Here is an 18,412-nt window from a genome sequence, read left to right on the forward strand (position 1 = left end):
TTTTAAAATGTAGTGCAGGAACTTAAAATGTGAGCTCACACATTTTTTTCAAATTATGCGCAACTGCATGTGAGAGGGATATGTAATATACCAGCTTACCACACGAGGGAGCTGCTAACATTTTGTACTTGGGCATTTCTATTCTGTTTGGGCATATTGCATATGGTGGTAGAAGCTCAGCATGGCTCAGATGGTCCAATTAAGTGGTCCAATTAAGTTTGACCAGGCCCTACTAAACCCCCTGAGTGTCGTCTGATTGCTCAGTCTGAACAGCTCTTCTTTAAGTCAAGGCAAAACTTTTCTTTGTTTTATTTATACAAGTATTCACATACTGCCCACACATGTACAGTATCAAGGTGGTGCACGATAATCTGTGCAAATGCAATAAAATATATAATAACATAAAACAATACAGAATAATTGCAAGAATGGTTGACTCATCTAAAAATAGAAATGAAGCAACTGATGAGACCTAACAGCAGAAAAAGTTCTTTAGGAGACACCTGAAAGTTAGCAGCAAGGGTGCACGCCAAATTTCTGCTGAAAGAGCATTCTGCAGCATGGGGCTGGCAACACTCGATGCCTGACTTCTAGCTGAGGCCAGCCAAGCTTCTGAGACATGGGCAACAACTAACAACACTCAAATGAAGCCATCACTTGAGAACCTCAAACTGCTTCATTCTTCACTGTTTTCTGTTTGCCTTGCCTGCCTGCCAGGATCAGCAGCCTTGGGGTCTTCTGCATGCTGACCTGGAAGTAAGCCTAACTGAACTCAAATGGGACTTACTTCAGAGTAAGCATGGCGAGCCTAGGGCTTGCTGATCAGAAGGTCGGCGGTTCGAATCCCCGTGACGGGGTGAGCTCCTGTTGCTCGGTCCCAGCTCCTGCCCACCTAGCAGTTCGAAAGCACGTCAAAGTGCAAGTAGATAAATAGGTACCGCTCCAGCAGGAAGGTAAATGGCGTTTCCGTGCCCTACTCTGGTTCACCAGAAGCGGCTTAGTCATGCTGGCTACATGACCCGGAAGCTGTACGCCGGCTCCCTCAGCCAGTAACGTGAGATGAGTGATGCGACCCCAGAGTCAGGCATGACTGGACCTAATGGTCAGGGGTCCCTTTACCTTTACCTTTAAGCATGCATAGGCTTGAGCTGTAACTGGGCACAGACCCGTAGCCACGAGTGGAGTCCTTGTCAACTAATTTGCATATCAGACCAAATGAATTTGATTATATTAAGGCTGTTTGTTTGTTTATAAAAGAGTATTCACAGGAAAGGAGGCTTTCCATTTGTGTTATACACTTTATAATATTGACATACAGTAGTTTTATTAATACACACGACAGTTCTTTTGATAACTTTTCTTTAAAAAAAAAAGTTAGTTCCACTACAGAAGTCCCATATCAGTTGTACCACAATGAGAGGAAAGTGTATGTTTGAAATTGCAAATATACTTTGTTTTTTAATTACCAGTAGAACTGTATCTGAAATCTTCCTCTTTATTTTATATTACCAGCAGCTCTCTTGGTTATATAACTAAAAGCCAGTTGCCATAGCAACCTCAATATAATGTTAGTTTCGTGGGATAGATTCATAGAAAGCATTTAACCCAGTGTGGTTAAGTGAAGTAAGAGACTGTTGCAAACAGGGCAATAGATGGCTGGGCTTTTTTCCAGATCCGTGTACCTCTTCTATATGAGGAAAGAGTAACAGTAGTCTTATCTTGCTCATTCTCTCCTGCCCCTTTGAGGTTTGGGATGCTGAACAGAAGCAGGAGCTACTAAACTCAGTTTTCAAAGAAAGTGAAGGTGTTTGTGGCTATTTAGCTTAGGAAAAAGAAATGGCATAGAGAGGAGATGATGGAACGGGAACAGCCAACACAGTGCTCTCCATATGTTGTTGGATTACAACTCCCATTATCCCTGACCATTGGCTGTGCCAGCTGGGATTGATGGGAGTTCAACAACATCTGGAGGCCATCATTTTTTGCCGCCCCTGTGAAAAGAGGTTTATGGTAATAGAGGTTTGTGACAGAGGTCTGTGGAGAAGAATTTACTGCCTCTCTCTCATAATACTCAGTGCCATCCAGTAAAATTGATTGGCAGTAGATTCAGGATAGACAAATTGACTGGCAGTAGATTCAGGACAGACCGCCCCCCCCCCCAAAAGCACTTCTTAACACTATACATGATTCATTTATGGAATTTGCTGTCACAAAGTATGGTGGTGGCTCTAGATGTAGCTGGTTTTAAAATGGCATTAGACAGATTTATGGAGGACAAGAACTGATAGTGACTATTAGCCATGATTCAGCATGGGGATTCCATTTTGCTCAGAATTACATCATTTGCTGAACAGGGGGAGGCTGCTGTTTTCATGTGCTGGAGTGGATTTCCTCAAAGCATTTGGTGAGCCAGTGTTGAGAACTGTCTACTGGAACAGATGAAAACTTGGTTTGATCCATTCATGGAAAAGTGCAATAATACAGCTGAACTGGGTTGGCCACTCACCAGTCTGTTTGTTAAGTAAAAACCCAGACCCTGGAAGTCAGGATTGTCTGTGCCATTTTACGTGTGCTGGAAAAGGGCACATGCCACAACCAAGGCTTCCTTTTGTGCTTAACTATGTGTAGAACATACACACCAGAATACATTATTGAACATGTTAGAAAGTACCACATTTAGTACATTAGTGGTGGTGAAGGATTCAGTCTCTGAAATCAGAAAGAAGCTTCATATCACAGAAGTACTCCAGACCTAGACAAGAGAGCTTTGCTGTATTTGTATGGACATGCCCACAGCTCCACTAAATCCATTAAATTGTAGTGCAGGCCATCTACACAAAACCAGAATTCAAACTCGGCTAATCCTCACCCTGTTGAAATTTGTGTATATTTCAGTGAAATGAAGAATATCACTTTTATTACTCATCTTCTCTCCCTCTCTCCCACCACCCCTCTCTCTCCAGAGAACTGCAGTTTATAAAGTTTCATAAATCCTATACTTGGTACTAAATGTGTAGCTTTTTGTGGGTTAGCATGAGGTACCCATGGAGAATTAAGAAGCTGCTAAGTGCATTCACATTGAGATAGAAATAGAAGACTGATCCCCCTTTTCCTAACTTTCTCTCTAAAGGCACCAGTATCTTTGTAGAGTGAATAAAGTTGGGAAACAGCTACAGCAAACCTCAAATCATTTAAATTGAATTGAAATGCAGCTACTTGGAATCTAGTTTCTGAATTTGCTGAAGGGAGGATGGGGCTTCTGAATCCATGTTTGACGATAGCAAACATGGATTCCATGGATTCAGTGACCAACCATATTCCCCAAGGAAGTTCATTAGGGGCAGGGAAGGAAGATCCAAAGCAATCTACAGGTACTTCCAGTTCTAAGCACAGTGTCCCAAGACCTTTCAACTTGGAGAACTTGTTTGTTTAAACCACAGTTTAAGCAGCCTTAGCCTTGTTTGAGCCATGGTTTTCACAAACCACAGTTCCCTGAGTTGGGGCACACCAGAGAAGTATGGGGAATTTAAAGCCAATCTCTTTTTGAGATGCAAAACAAACAAACAGTAGAGATTGAGTATGCAAGAATGTGACTCATTCATACAACAGGAAACCCTGGCCTTCCATTGTGTCTAAAATTGGCCAGTGACTTCTGGAGTTAACTTGCAACTTATTTTTGACTAGTAGGGGAGAATATACAGTGATATGCTTTTCTTTTCAGTGCTGCTTTCCATTGAACTCAGTAACATTTAAGTTTATGCATATATTTATGTATTTGTGAGTGTCTGAGGCTAAGGCACGTTCTCTGTTTTTGTTTTTGTTTTATTAAAACATGCTCCTTTTCCTGCCCCAACAGTTACCCTGCTGTTTGTGACTTCCTACAGCACAATAACTTATTATCTATACTCCGAGCCCATGAAGCCCAGGATGCCGGGTGAGTGGCTTTCCTTGTTTTTTGAATAAATTATTTTCCGGCATGTTGCCATCTTTCTTACATTTCTTACACTGCTAGGGTGAAGTGCTTGTTCGGTATCTTTCAGAATGTAAAAGGGAAAGGACTGGTGTTTAAAAACAGTTGGATATTGACTTTTCAGGGTACGTTGCTTTTCCTTTCAATGTGTTTCTAGGGAATCTTGACAGCATCCTGAAACCCTGGCTCTCTAGCAGATGGAGAAACGAGTGGGAGATGTTTAGCCTCTTTAAAATGGTGTAACGTCCAAATCCCTATATCTTACCTAGAATTCTTGTTCCCAAATTCTATGGTATCCTGCTGGTGCAGGAAGTGCCCCCTACAAGGGTTTAGATACACTTTTAATTTTTAAAATATCCCAGGGTGCACACAGTTCTGGCACTCAAAGCAGTTTGGGTGGCCCTCTGCTCAAATTAAAGTATACTATGATGATATAATTAGAACAAAGGGCTTTCCCTTGCTCAGCTGATAAACAGCAGGAGCATATATATCAGCTCTTTACAGCTTGTTAACTTTCCGTACCTGCAGGGCTCTTTGGAGAGGCACAGTTTGAAACGGGAATATATTTTCTAGGTCACTGAAAGGAAGTGCTTCCACTTTGCTCATCGTAATGGCTAAAGTACCAATACTTTTTACACAAGCACAGATGGAAGGAATATAAATTATTGACACTCAGATAGAAGAGCCATAATTTATGAATGTATTACAAGATCTTCCTCATTTAAGTAGCATGGTATCCTCATTTCATCTAGCTATGCAGTGATGTGTGCCATATATTATACTCTCTTTTCATAAATTTATACTGTTGTCTTTTCCAAGGGTGCTCAAAGCGGCTAACAACAATATATATATATAATTTTAAAAGCACCCATCAGCCAAAAAATGTTCCAGAAATATGAAATACCAAAAATGGTGAAATATATAGCAGCATTTTATTTTTTTGAAAAAAGTATTAGCGAGATCATTTTGAAAATATCTACTGAAGAGAATGAGCCTGCAGCATGAAAAACAAAACAAACAAAACCATAAACAGGGTGTTAACTAGATCTCCTGTAAGAATGGAGAAGAGATTTCATTTGGTCCACATCTTAATGCAATGCAGTTCTCCAAGCAAACAAACAGTATATATGAAAATGTGCATATCAGGGTTAAGTGTGCATGAAGATGCATATATTAGTGAAAATAGCATACAACATGCATTTTATTAGGGGAAATGGCATACCAAAAAAAGTGTGTATTTGGCAAAATTGAATATGGAAACCTGAGGGATCTACACTAAAATGATGACATATTTTTGTAAAGATTTATTTTGACAAAATACAAACTGGTGCACAAATGTGGAGAACTCGACTTCGGATTGGTGAAATGGGAAACTAGGAGAAACCCAAACTGGCAGATCAGTTCATCCCTACTTCCAGGGCAGATGGTTCTAGGAGAAAAAGCTTTCTCTTGTTTTTTGTACTAAATATACCTAGATATGCAGGAGACCTTCCACATCTGATAACTGTGGTGCTTTTGTGACATTTTGGGGTAATTTCCGGGTTCAGGGCAATGTGCGGGTGCATGATCACACACATATTGAATATGCGTCAATTGATTGTTTCCTATACATCCTGAAATTCACCCAGCATTCCATTCAAACTGCAACTTTAAAGGAAGTTGGTCAGCCATTATTTCCCATCAAGAAACCCCCAAAATTTCCAGAACACTATTCTTTATTTCCTTCCTTCCTTTCTTCTTACATTCATATGCAACCTGTCCTCCCAGGAGCTCAAACCAGCATACATGTGATGTCTGACCCCATTTTATCCTCACAACAGCCCTGTGGTGTGGGTCAGACTGAGAGTGCTTGACTGATCCAATGTCACCTACCGGTATTCATCCATCTGGGAAAGCTTGTTAGAACTAAAATTTCATCCAGAAATCACAGAGAGTGGGGACCTGTTATATCGTTGTGGAATGTTGTCCCACAGAACAGGGGCAGTCACAATAAAAAGTCTTGCTCCAATTTACTGTGGAATGGACTCTTAATATCCTTGGAACTTGCTGGAGAAGTTCTCCTGCAGACCATGGTGACCTGCTGGGTATATAAATGATATGGTGGTCTCTCAAGTAACCTGCTCCCGAGCTGTATAGGGCCTTGTATGTTGATGCCGATGCCTTGAGTGTAGCCTGGTGGGTTGGGATCCATATGACTGAAGCTCTTTTGAAGGCTATTAATAAGTTGCAATGAAGATGGTGGTACAGCTCACACAAGTTGACTACTGCTCTTTCCAGGATGGTCAGAGCAACCATTGATGCCGGGTAATTTCCTTGGTTGAAGAATTTCCTTGGTTGAAGAGCTAACAAATTTGAACTGCGCAAAAGGACACTCTGAACATAATATTATTGCTGCTACATGACAAAATAACAAGGAAATAATTTATACAGTACCAGAGATCTTAGTGACCCTAGGAATTCCCTCCCCGCTTTAAGCAGCTCCTAAGATTGCCAGCTGCCTTTGAAACTTCCCTGTATTCCGAAATTGGTTTGCCACAGGGTGCATCAGGCTGCTGTTATAAACAAAGAGACAACCTGTGAGACCCACCTGGACTATTGCAGATGGCTGTAGTACATATGCCCATAAAATACTCTCAGTATCCTTATTGATGTGCCCCAAATTCCTCAAGTTCTGTTTTTGCTGTTGGTGTACAGAAAGCCAAATATTGCTACAGAACCTCAATATGCAATTAGAGTAGAAGTGGTAGCATACTGTTCTTTTTCTTTTTCTTCCCCCCCCCCCATTTTGTTGCCAAGAGTTTTAGAGATTTTATATAAGTCAGGGAACTAAAATGCTGTGTCTGATCCTTGCCTTGCCTCTTGCTAGGGAGAAAACATCATTTTTGTTGGTTTGATTTCAGTATTCTGGGGTTTTTCATTTTCATTGCTGGCTGACTAAATATAGGCCCGCTGAGACGGTAACATTTCTGTCACCACAAGCAAGTGTAAATGTGCCGAGAGAAAAATGGAGTGTATATCAGAATATTTTGTGGCCCACATCCCCACGCACTATTTTTTAAGGTGTGAGCACTTTTATATCTGTAGCAGAACCTTAAGTATATTGTGCACAAAATACCAGGGAGGGGTGTGTGTGTGGTTTTTTTTTTTTTTTGGTAGGTCCAGAAACACATTGGATGCCAAGATTCCTCTGCTCAGTTTGGGGTAATTCCTACCTCCCAGGACAGCAACACATGTCCTGGCCTAGGATGTATTAAATAATTAAGGAATGTTGTCCAGCCCTTCTGAGAGGCTTTAGGGCATGCAGGGATCATGGGATGGAGAAAAATTCTTGTGCAAGCAGCCTTCCAATCGTAGTCTTTGGATACACCACGTTGTTTCTATTTATTTGGAGAGCTGGCCATTTTAAAGCATGCTTCATTACCCTAGTCCATAGTGTGCCACAGGTTGCTTTTCAAAGTTGGAGGGAAGGACCCGAAAGCAGCTTATGGTGCCCAAGCACACTCATAAAGCTGCACATGCTCAGCCAGACTGTCAGGGAACTGTCCCCGGCTCAGTGCAGGGTGGTGGAAGGGCTCTCGGGATGCTACAGAGAGCCTCAGCGCTACCTGACCAGTAGCACCTGCTCGTCCAGCGGAGGGAGCAGCGAGGTCTCCAGTCAGCTCAGGAGCTGGAGAGCCGAGGCTCTGGGAATGTTGGAGAGACCCTGCACTCCTCTCACTCAGCGGGCGAGGAGGGAGACACGCTATTTCCGTTGCCCCAAGTACGCAGAGGGGTGAAACGAAAAGAGGGGAGGCGGAGATTTCGTATACTAAAACTCTTACGTTGGGGTCAGAACTGGAAGGGGCCACTCCCAGATTCTGCAGACAGTTGATACAGACATGAACTTTTAAGCTCTGCACTGTACATAGTATGCACAATAAAACTACTAAAGGAACGGCTGGAGTTTCGTCTGGTTACTCATGAGCAACCATCCAAGGACCTTACACAGACCTTCGTTCTAATTGCTGGAAAAAGACCTATGCCTATCCAAAACACAAATGAACACAACAAAACTCTGTCCACAAACTTTTCCCATTAACTTTTAAATTACCTGTAAGTCTGTAGTCTGTCCAGTACATACTCCATTCAGTCTTCACTAAAATAATTGTGATGATGCACATACAAGTCTCTGTGAAATACAAGCAATGTGCATTCATGTGACTGTATCTGTGACAAGATATAAATCAACACAACTCTGCGAGAAATTTATGGTACTAATAAGGTTACTTATGCCATTTGTTATAGGTATCGTATGTACAGGAAAAGCCAGACAACAGGTTTCCCTTCATTAATTACAATTTTCTCAGCACCAAACTATCTAGATGTATACAATAACAAAGGTAAGAGCACTTGTTGCCCCTGCAAACTTAGCTTTGCTTTAACTTACTGATTTCCTCTTCCATTGTTCTACCTTGGTTGTGTGGTTTTTTTAAACTTCCCTTTAGTTCAAGGTCGATTCTTATTACACAGTTTTTGTATTAAGTGAATGGATTTGTGGATTAACTGCCTCGGGGGTGGGGTGTCTTTTCCTATCTGCAAATTGTAAATTTTAATGATGTATGAAGACAGATTTCAAAAACTAAAGCCATATTATTATTATTGTTGTTGTTGTTGTTGTTGTTGTTACTGTTATTGTCATGGTCATTATTAATTACCTGCCCTTCACCATAAGGTCCCAGGGTGGGTCATTAAAAATTAAAGCTCAATATTAATAACAGTTTATAACAACTTAAAATCACAAATGTTCAAATATTTTCCCACTGTGTCTTGCAGTGCTCTTTAGATTACTTTAAAGCAAGGGCAGGGAACCTTTTTCAGCCTAGGGGCCGCATTGCCTTCTGTGCAACTTTCCAAGGGCCACCTGTCAGTGGTGAGAAGGACCAGCGGTAAAAGTGAACAGAACAATGAATGTAAATTTAACCTTTGTACTATAGTCCAGTTTCTATACACACCTCTACCTCCAGTCAGTCATACCAACAGAGAGTCATTATCAGAGTACAAGGATACAGCCCATGCAGGCAGATACACTCAGGGAGGGCACAAACTAGGGTCAGTGAAAGGTTGAGGAGGAAGTTTAACCTGCAGGTCAAGCAGATCTGGGTGGCCACATTTGGCTCCAGGTAAGAAGTCCCCTGCTCCCTGTTTTAAACCTGGAAGAATATTGAATTTCAAAAAGCCATTGAAATTCTGGCTTGTTTCACACATGCCCGTGCATCATTCATTACATTATCCTTCACTGAAAAGCATTGTGTTTTTCAGCGTTGTTTGTGGGTGTTACAAAAGATCTGCCGAGGGGCTGCATATACATTTAAGGTACATTTAAAGCACTCCCCCCCCCAATCCCCTGAATCCTGGGAACTATAGCTTGTAAAGGATGCTTTGAATTATATTTATAAAAAGTAAATCAACAGTTTCCAGGATTCTTTTTGGCAGTGGGTGGGGGGAGGTGCTTTAAATGTATGATTTGTATGCATCCACAGGTATGTAATCTCTGATTGCTGGTTTGCAGATACAAGTCGCTAATTCATACTTCAAGTGTTGAAAATGCAAGTGCAAACCACAGATGCCCTGAACAGTCAACCTGAATTGCTTAATGCATGCACACAAAGTCAGATGTTCAGTCCAGCCCATTGCACGTTAACTTGGAAGCGTTAATGAGTCTAATGAAAGTTATCTGCAAGAAACAATGCACAGGATTGCAGCCTAAGTTGCATGAGGAATGCAGTACTGCATCAGCTAACAGAATCCTAACAGGGTCCCAAGAGGACAGTGACCTGAGATTCTCCAGTCCCACAAGGATAAGTCTCACGATTTAGAAGCACTAAACTGTGTGTGCCAACAACTGCCATATAGACATATCCATAGTCAACATTCAGGCCGTCAGTCAGTCAGTGCCGGGAGATCTCAGTTGCAGATGATTAGGGTTTCCAAGAGCAGGTGAACAGTGCTAGAATGATTATCAGCATCACTCCCACTACAGAATACAGAAAGCAATCAAGTCATGCAATTGCATTTGATAATAGTAAGAAGTAATTCTAGGAAGCACTGATATATTTTTCTCTGAAAGCTTAATGGGCAGCATAATTATCTTTTGTACAATATTTGAAAATTGGCAATCCTTAAACAATACAGATATGGCAGCGCAAAGCTACTGAAAGAACACGCAGAACCAAACTCTCCCATTTAATCTGCTTTGGTTTTGGTTAATTTTTTTTGGAGTTTCTTTTAACATCGATCGGTTATAAAGCATGTTTTCCTTTTGCTCTTTTGAATAATGGCTAGGGTACTTTCCCCCTGCCCTGCTCCCAGCCTTTAAAATAAAGAAAGCTTTTTTGAAAAGCAGTTTGAATAGTTGTTTTAAAGTTACTTATATTTGAGAGCAATATCAGCAGCATAAATTATTGATGTGATGTAAGTTAAAGTAGCTTTTAGATTCTCTGGATGAATTATTCATTTTATCACTTTAAAAAAAAAATCCTAAAAACATTTATGTTTTAGCCAACTGCTCTTTCGGTGGAGGGCGGGGTTTAGAACCTTCTTTCCAGAACTCCTATTTTAAAATGTATCATATTAGGTTTCATAAATTATAAGTATTAATGTTTCAGCCATATGAGGGAACTTGACCAGTAGAAGGATTTTAGGGCCCCCTATAAATATTTCATAAAATAGCTGTGTTTTTCATTTTGGCATCAGTGATAGCAGTAATTCATTTTACTTACCCTTCCATACTAAGCCAAATCACGTGTTCACATGAACAGCCAAGCTGTGTTTTGCCCGGTTGTTTTGCTGTTATACTACACTGAGCTGTCATGGTTTGGCTTAGCATGTTGTCGAAATCCGACATCATGCCCAACCAAGCCTCAAGCTGAATGAACATCGCTTGTGCCTCTTGTTTAGTCTGTACCTAAACTACATACCCCAGCTTTGGACAAAACACATGGCTTAGCACAGCAGCAGAATAACAGAGGACTCGCAAAGCATCCACACCCCAATCTCCCAGAGTCTACACTTTGGCACTAAGACATGGTTTGATTTAGTGTGACAGGTGAACAAGGCCCCTGGTTCATGCTGAGAAACATCTTCATTTTTAGTATTATATGTGCTGGAAAAGAAAGGTGACCAGAAGTAAATAAGAGAAGTCACATTGAAATTACTGACTCACTTATACTTTGCATATAAGAGAACGGCAAAGCATTTTCATCTTTTCTAGAAATCAGAGCCTATGTATCTGTCCTAAAATAACATAATGTTAAAGGGAAGGTCAAAAAACAGCATATGTTCCATTCTTTTTATATCTCCTTCACAAGCACAGCAGAGATATTGGTGGTTCACGCTGTGAGTAGGGGGATGTAAGTGCGAAGATGCAGTTGGAATCTAAGATTACAACAAAATCCTTAGCTGCACAGAACTTTAGAGCTGGTGAGAGATACATGATCAGATCATTTCCCTGATCTCAAATAGTTTTGGCTCTAAGGGGTACATGGTGACATCTAGCAGGAGTTGAATTTGAGGGGTGGGGCAGGGGGACTACCTAGCTGTTCTGATCTTGGGGTCACAATATTTAACCCTTTACAGTGGTACCTTGGTTCTCAAACTTAATCCGTTCTGGAACTCTGTTCCAAAACCAAAGCGTTCCAAAAACCAAGGCACGCTTTCCCATAGAAAGTAATGCAAAACAGATTAATCCGTTCCAGACTTTTAAAAAGAACCCCTAAAACACCAATTTAACATGAATTTTATTATCTAACAAGACCATTGATCAAAAATGAAAGCAATAATCAATGTACTGTACAATAAATTAAATAAGACAGTGTTCTGGATGATAAAAATAAAAATAATTATTTTTTCTCACCTGCACTGATGATAGTCATTTCCACAGTCACACAATCAATCAGTAGCTGAACTGGGTTCCACACAGTCACAAAAACAAATTAACTGAAAAAGCCTCAAAAGCAAAAGCGCATAATAAATAGCAAAAACAAAAGTGCCAAACTTAATCCATTCTGGAAGTCCATTTGACTTCCGAAATGTTTGAAAACCAAGGCGCGGCTTCTGATTGGTGCAGGTGCCCCGGAAACAATAGCCGACAGCCGCATCGGACATTCGGCTTCCGAAAAACGTTCGAAAACTGGAACACTTAGTTCTAGGTTTTCAGCATTTGGGAACCAAGGCGTTTGAGAACCAAGGTACCACTATACTTGTGTTAGGTTAAGAGAAAACAATAGAAATATTTAGAAAAGTAAATTTTTATATATAAATACACACACATTGTAATATAAACGCACACATGCACATTATTATTATTATTATTAGATTTAAAAACATTTTTATTGAAATATGCTTAAAAATAAAATCCAATATCCATACAATATTGCATTCAAACTCAAATAGTTACAAAAAGAACAAAAGGCAAAAAAGGAGATAAGTTACATACAGTGTTACATTGAACTTAAAAAATTACGAAAAAAAGAAAAAAAGAAAAAAGCGAAAGAAAAGGTAAGTTACACACACAACTCACATCCAGTTACAAAAAAGAAAAGAATTACAAATAATAAATAGATTAGAGATAAAAGTTACAGATATAAATTAAAAGACTTCCTAAAGTTCTACTTCGTGTTCCTTACAGATATTCCAGTCAATGCTGTTTATTTTATTTTATTTTCCCCAATCGAGCTTATATCCAAATACTATTATTTATATCTACATTTTCTTAACTCCTGTGAGTGAATCATTCCAGACAGATCAACAATCTTGTTTCAACTCCTTCTTTTTTCATATATTCTACGTATTTCCATTCTCCTGTCACTTTTTGGTTTGAAATATTTCTAATAGCTGCCATCATTCTTGCCAAATTCATAAACTCTACCAATCTTAAGTGCCATTCCTGTAATTTTGGGACACATGCACATTAATAACAGTTCCATAACTAATAGGGGGTGGGTTGGCCATATCTTGCTTCTTGACCTGGGTACTTAACACAAGATGATGGCCCACAACAACTCACAATTTGACATGATGTCAATTTGACATCATGTCAAATTGTGTGTCTCCTATCATCTGTGAGGGCCTACCTTCTTCGTTAGAGGTTAGAATTCCACCTGACAGGTACCCATATGTTGCTTGCATGGGTAAATAGCAGCTTTGGAGGATGATTTACACTGGAGAAACAGTACAGGGGAAATGTTGTACATCTCCTCCTGCAGCTCTTAGCGCAACCCAGTTAAGTCTCTCCTGAGGCCACTTTTACAAAAAATAATAATAATAATGTTTGAGAATGTATAATGAATCGCCCACCACCTCAGTCGTGAATTCTCTTTTCTGTTGAAATTATATTAGCTTGTACAAGGCATAAATTCAATCTGGAAGCTGTTCAATAATTAATTAAGTTAAATTGGTTGGTGAACTGAGTTCATGCATGTCTACTGTACAATCCCCCAATTTTCAGTGAATGAGATTCTGGTGAAGTAGCCTACACAATTACAAAATGACATTCCTCCTTTATAAATAAGTAGCTGTGCAATGGCCCACAGCAAGGAAGCAAAACGGATTCTCAAGGATTTCATCCAGGCTGCATTTTTAAATGAACCAACCTAATTTGCTTCCCACATTAAAATGCAGAACAGAATGTAGTTATCATTCAATTTTCACATTTCTCTTCCTTTTATTATATTTTTGGATGAAGTGCATGCAAAAGTTTTGAATGTGCAACATTCAAAATATTGCACATTTTTGTGTAGGGTTTTTTTTTAAACAACAACAACAAAACATTCAGATTGATGTGGGAAAAGTTAGGGCAGACATTTCAATGAACATATACAAAGTGGACACGGACCAGAAGTTTGTGGATTCACCCCTCCCTAAGAAGTAGCTGCTAGAACAAAAGAACTAAGTAGTTCGCAAGACAGTCTGAAATATTCATTTAAAATACCGATAAAAAACAATTATTAAATGCAAGTTACGTAACTTATAAGCAACTATCAGCTTGAAAACACATACTTACTAAAATTGTGTGTCAAAGTTACCAGGTTTTCTGCAACAATTTGGGGTTGTTCTTTTTAGCAGGCACAGAAAACAAAACAGTGAAGGTTCTTGACCAATATCAATTGTCAGGGAGTTTGAAAGGGGAGGTGCTGTTAAGCCTAAAATACTAATTTCTTACAAGTGCAAAAATAAAATGTGACACATGTAAAAATGCCAGTTCCACATATCTAAGTGGCGTAGCTGTCAACTTTCCCTTTTTTTAAAGGGAAATTCCCTTATTCCAAATAGGATTCCTCGCAAGAAAAGGGAAAAGTTGACAGCTATGCTAAGTGGACAGATATGAAATGAAGTGATCCTTCAAATAAACTGATCCCAAGCTGATGAGGTGTTTGTATACTAATAGCAACACTTTGAATGTGGCCCAGTCAATAACAAATGGGCAGCCATTTGTTACAGATTTCTGAGCATGATCCTCACTTTCGTCACAAGTTTACCATCCACGATGGAGGATCAGGCCCCAGGCATATGATAGTAACAAATGACTTCTTTCTTTTATAGCTGCAGTTTTGAAATATGAGAACAACGTTATGAATATCAGACAGTTCAATTGTTCTCCACATCCCTACTGGCTTCCAAATTTCATGGATGTTTTTACATGGTCTTTGCCATTTGTTGGAGAGAAAGGTAAGTAACTTGCTTTCTTTCACGAAACAGTTTCTCTGTGGACTAGGATGAGGGGAATGGGCTGTTCACTAAAAGGGACCTGCCACACCTTGATGCACAAGATATTCTGAGGCCTGAGAAATGTGCCATCAGGGAGAAAACCTTCTTTATGATGCACTGAGGACTGCAGTATGATCAGCAGAAGTTCTTTTTGTTCCCAACCTTTTCTTAACAGCAAAAGTGATTTTTATTTATTGTGGTGGTGTACACTTCCTTTGAAATTTGTTCAATTTTCTGAGTGGATGAGTTATCAGAGACTGGTGAAAAAGTTTAGCATCGTTATTTTTCTGGCCTCTTTACAGCAGGCCTTTATGTTAGTGTTTCTCAAATTGAGGCTCTTGCTCTCTTCCATCACTTCTCCTATACAACCTCCCTCAATGCATCAGTCCAAGATGTAAGAAATCTGCATACCTTGGGAGAATCTGTTTTTACTTAAAGCTGCTATAGTGTAGTCATTTTTGCTTTTAATGTAAATCGAGATGGAACAGGTAATTATAGGAGGTGTCATACATAAATTAGACATGATTTTAATTTTTAAAATAAGATATCAGATCCCAAACTTTCTCAAAAACTAAAAGAATGAACTTTTGGTTTGGAAGTCCTACTTCCTAACCCCACAGATTGAAGAGACCCACTCTCCAGATCTCACATATGCACAAATTAAAACAATTAGTGAATGGTTTGAGGATGTTCCTGTGGTGGTTCCATACCTTTGGAATTCATTTCCCAGCAAAACCTACTGGACCGTCTCACTTTGTAGCTTTTGGCACCAGTTTCCTACTTTTCCCCACCTCTATTCATGGTTTGGGTTGCCATATTTCAAAAAGTGAAAATTCAGACACAAAAGGTGTTGAGCTCTATTTAATGAAATTCTCCCAAATCTACACTTCCAACATGGGCTGCCATACATACAGATTTTCCCAGACATTTCAGCGATTTCCACCTGGACTCTGTTTGCAAGGGCCAAATGCCACCTATGTCCAGGAAATTTTGGACGTATGCCACAAACTCTAGATTGTGTTTTGTTGGTTTCTGCTGTTTCAAGAGGTTGGGTGGGCATCTCAATGTGTTAGTTGGCTTTTATTGATATACTGATTTTAAACTGACTTGCATGACTTTGAGTAGCACAACAGTGGCTTGTGGTTACTTTCTACTCAAGGAAAAAGCACAACTTGTGTTTCCAAAGCCCTCACAAAGATGGGGGACATACAGAATGCCTTTTAGATGGAATGGTAGGAATTTAGATCCTGTGTGCCTTGAGTGTCATTCTAGCTATGCTTGGGAGTTGGGTGTTTTTTTAAAATCATAATATCAGAAGCTTAGCTGGTGTCTGTACAGCAAAACAGGAAAAGTACCATAAGGGCCAAGAAGATGCCAGTGTGGTTAATGAGCAGTCAAAGAAGTCATTAGAGGCAAGAAAGCTTCTTTCAAAATATTGAAGCCTTATCCAAATGGTAGAAAGTAGTGTTTTTTCCCAGGGGAATGCAGGGGTATGCATACCCCTAAACATTTTTTTAGAAAGAAAAAAAAACACTGGTAGAATGTATTGCTAAAGATAAAATCACCAAGCATATAGAAGAACAAGCTTTGCTGAAGCAGAACCAGCATGGCTTCTGCAAGGGCAAGGCCTATTAAAGTTCTTTGAGAGTGCCAACAACCATTATAGATAAAGGTGGTCCAGTTACTGTTGTGCACTTGGACTTTCAAAAAGCTTTTGACAGTGTACCTCACCAAATATTCCTGAGTAAGCTTAGCAGTCATGAAATAAGAAGAGTGGTCCTCTTGTGGATCAGGAACGGGTTATGTAGAGGAAGCAAAGAGTAGAAATAAATGGACAATTCTGTGAATGGAGGTATCTAGAGAATGAAGTCTGCAAGGATCAATATTTGGTATCTGTGCTTTTTAACTTGTTCATAAGCATTCTAGAGTTAGGTGAGCAGTGACATGGCCAACGTGGCTGTTGATACTAAATAGTTCAGGGTGGTTAAAACAAAACAAAAAACCCTTACATAAAAATGTTGTTCATAATTTAATCTACATAATGTCCACCATTCTTAAGGTGCAACAAGATTCTTTTTTGTCCTTATTGTGAATTAATTATTGCAAAGGGGGTGTTTGCTTTACAACCAAGCTCTAACTTAAATAGTGCTTTCCCAATAGCCCCACTTTTTGCAATATTTCAGTTATAAGCCAATTTTTAAAATTAGAAGCTAAAATCCAGTCCTTCCCCAGAATTTTTAAAGTTGGTTCTGCCAGCTGTTTTAATTATGCTTTCTTTGTAGAGAAGCTATTCAGTTTTCCCTTACCATTCCGCCTGTCATAGCATATTTGCTATAAACGTGTTTATTTTAGGTATTATTTTAGGTATACATCTAAAAATGTGATTTGTCAATATGGCAGATAATTGAAAATGGTTGTGTCATGCAGACCCACTGATCAGGGAAATGGAACAAATGGCAATTTCCTGTTGAATGTACACTGGGGGTTGTATTCAGCTGAAGTTTACTCATAGCAGACACATTGAAATTAATGGACGTTAAGTTGTTTGTGGTCAGTAATATCAGTGAGCCTACTCTGAGTACAACCATTGGTAGCAAAGCCAAGTTTGTTGCTGCATAGTACAGTGGTACCTTGGGTTAAAACTTAATTTGTTCTGGAGGTTCATTCTTAACCTGAAACGGTTCTTAACCTGAAGCACCACTTTAGCTAATGGGGCCTCCCGCTGCTGCTGCGCCGCCAGAGCACAATTTCTGTTCTTATCCTGAAGCAAAGATCTTAACCTGAAGCGTTATTTCTGGGTTAGCGGCATATGTAACCTGAAGCGTATGTAACCTGAGGTACCACTGTATGTGAAACAGTCCTAAGAGGATGGGAAGCTTTGGAAAGCCGACATTACCATGTGCTCCAAATACATTACAATTTGGTAAATGTATTTTAGGCTAACCTCCAAGTTCAACAAAATAGCTTAAACAGAACTGCTTTTTCAGCAAAATCCAGGGTGTGCTGGTGCAGAAGTCTCCTGACCTTAGAAAGACGCTATCAACTTGCATTAACAACCACCTAGTGCTAGGTTTTGCTTATTTATTTGAAGCATTCATTTAGACAGAAGTGCTTTCTTTCCATGTTTAAGCATCGCTGGGTACTTAGCAAAAAATATCTCTTTTTTGTCACTAGCAGCACCCAATAACCTTAGCCTTGTGCCTAGTACATGAGAGAAAGTGAGAGGAATGAGTAACAAACCTTCATTGGGGACTGTAGAAAGCTGTTCACGTTGAGCCAACAAACCAAACTTCTGAGGAAAAGACACTAGGCTTTCCGTTTGTAGTTCAGGCACCGAAAGGGAGGGATGAAGTCTGTATATTTAAAAACAGGAACTTTACTTGTGCAGTGATCCTTCAGTTTTGGCAGTGCACAGTACCAATTATCCCTTATTAACCACATGAGATCTTGGACCTCACTCTGTGTATTCACACAAATAGCATCAAAAGTCCGGTGCTATTGGCATATGCAAAGTATTCTTTTGTGCTGTGACTGTCATTAATTCCACTACACTGGCAGCTTTCTTGTCGGACACATCAGGTATATCCATCTCTCACACATCTTTCATGTGGTTTTCTTTGCAGTGACAGAGATGCTGGTCAATGTGCTGAACATTTGCTCAGATGATGAACTCGGAACAGAGGAAGATGGCTTTGATGG

General features: G+C 39.7%; 1 protein-coding gene across 5 annotated transcripts in view; it reads left to right on the plus strand.

Moving 5' to 3' along the window:
- PPP3CA (protein phosphatase 3 catalytic subunit alpha) overlaps positions 1-18,412 on the plus strand; it is a 180,444-nt gene that overhangs the window by 138,167 nt on the left and 23,865 nt on the right. For all 5 annotated transcript variants that reach the window (XM_033160409.1, XM_033160410.1, XM_033160413.1 and 2 more), the window contains exons 7-10: positions 3,857-3,934; positions 8,255-8,349; positions 14,549-14,674; positions 18,337-18,411. In XM_033160409.1, coding sequence (XP_033016300.1) covers positions 3,857-3,934; positions 8,255-8,349; positions 14,549-14,674; positions 18,337-18,411 — 374 coding nt within the window. The remainder of the gene's footprint in view (positions 1-3,856; positions 3,935-8,254; positions 8,350-14,548; positions 14,675-18,336; position 18,412) is intronic.

Source organism: Lacerta agilis, chromosome 9 (genome assembly GCF_009819535.1).
Source record: "Lacerta agilis isolate rLacAgi1 chromosome 9, rLacAgi1.pri, whole genome shotgun sequence".
Classification (NCBI taxonomy): domain Eukaryota; kingdom Metazoa; phylum Chordata; class Lepidosauria; order Squamata; family Lacertidae; genus Lacerta; species Lacerta agilis.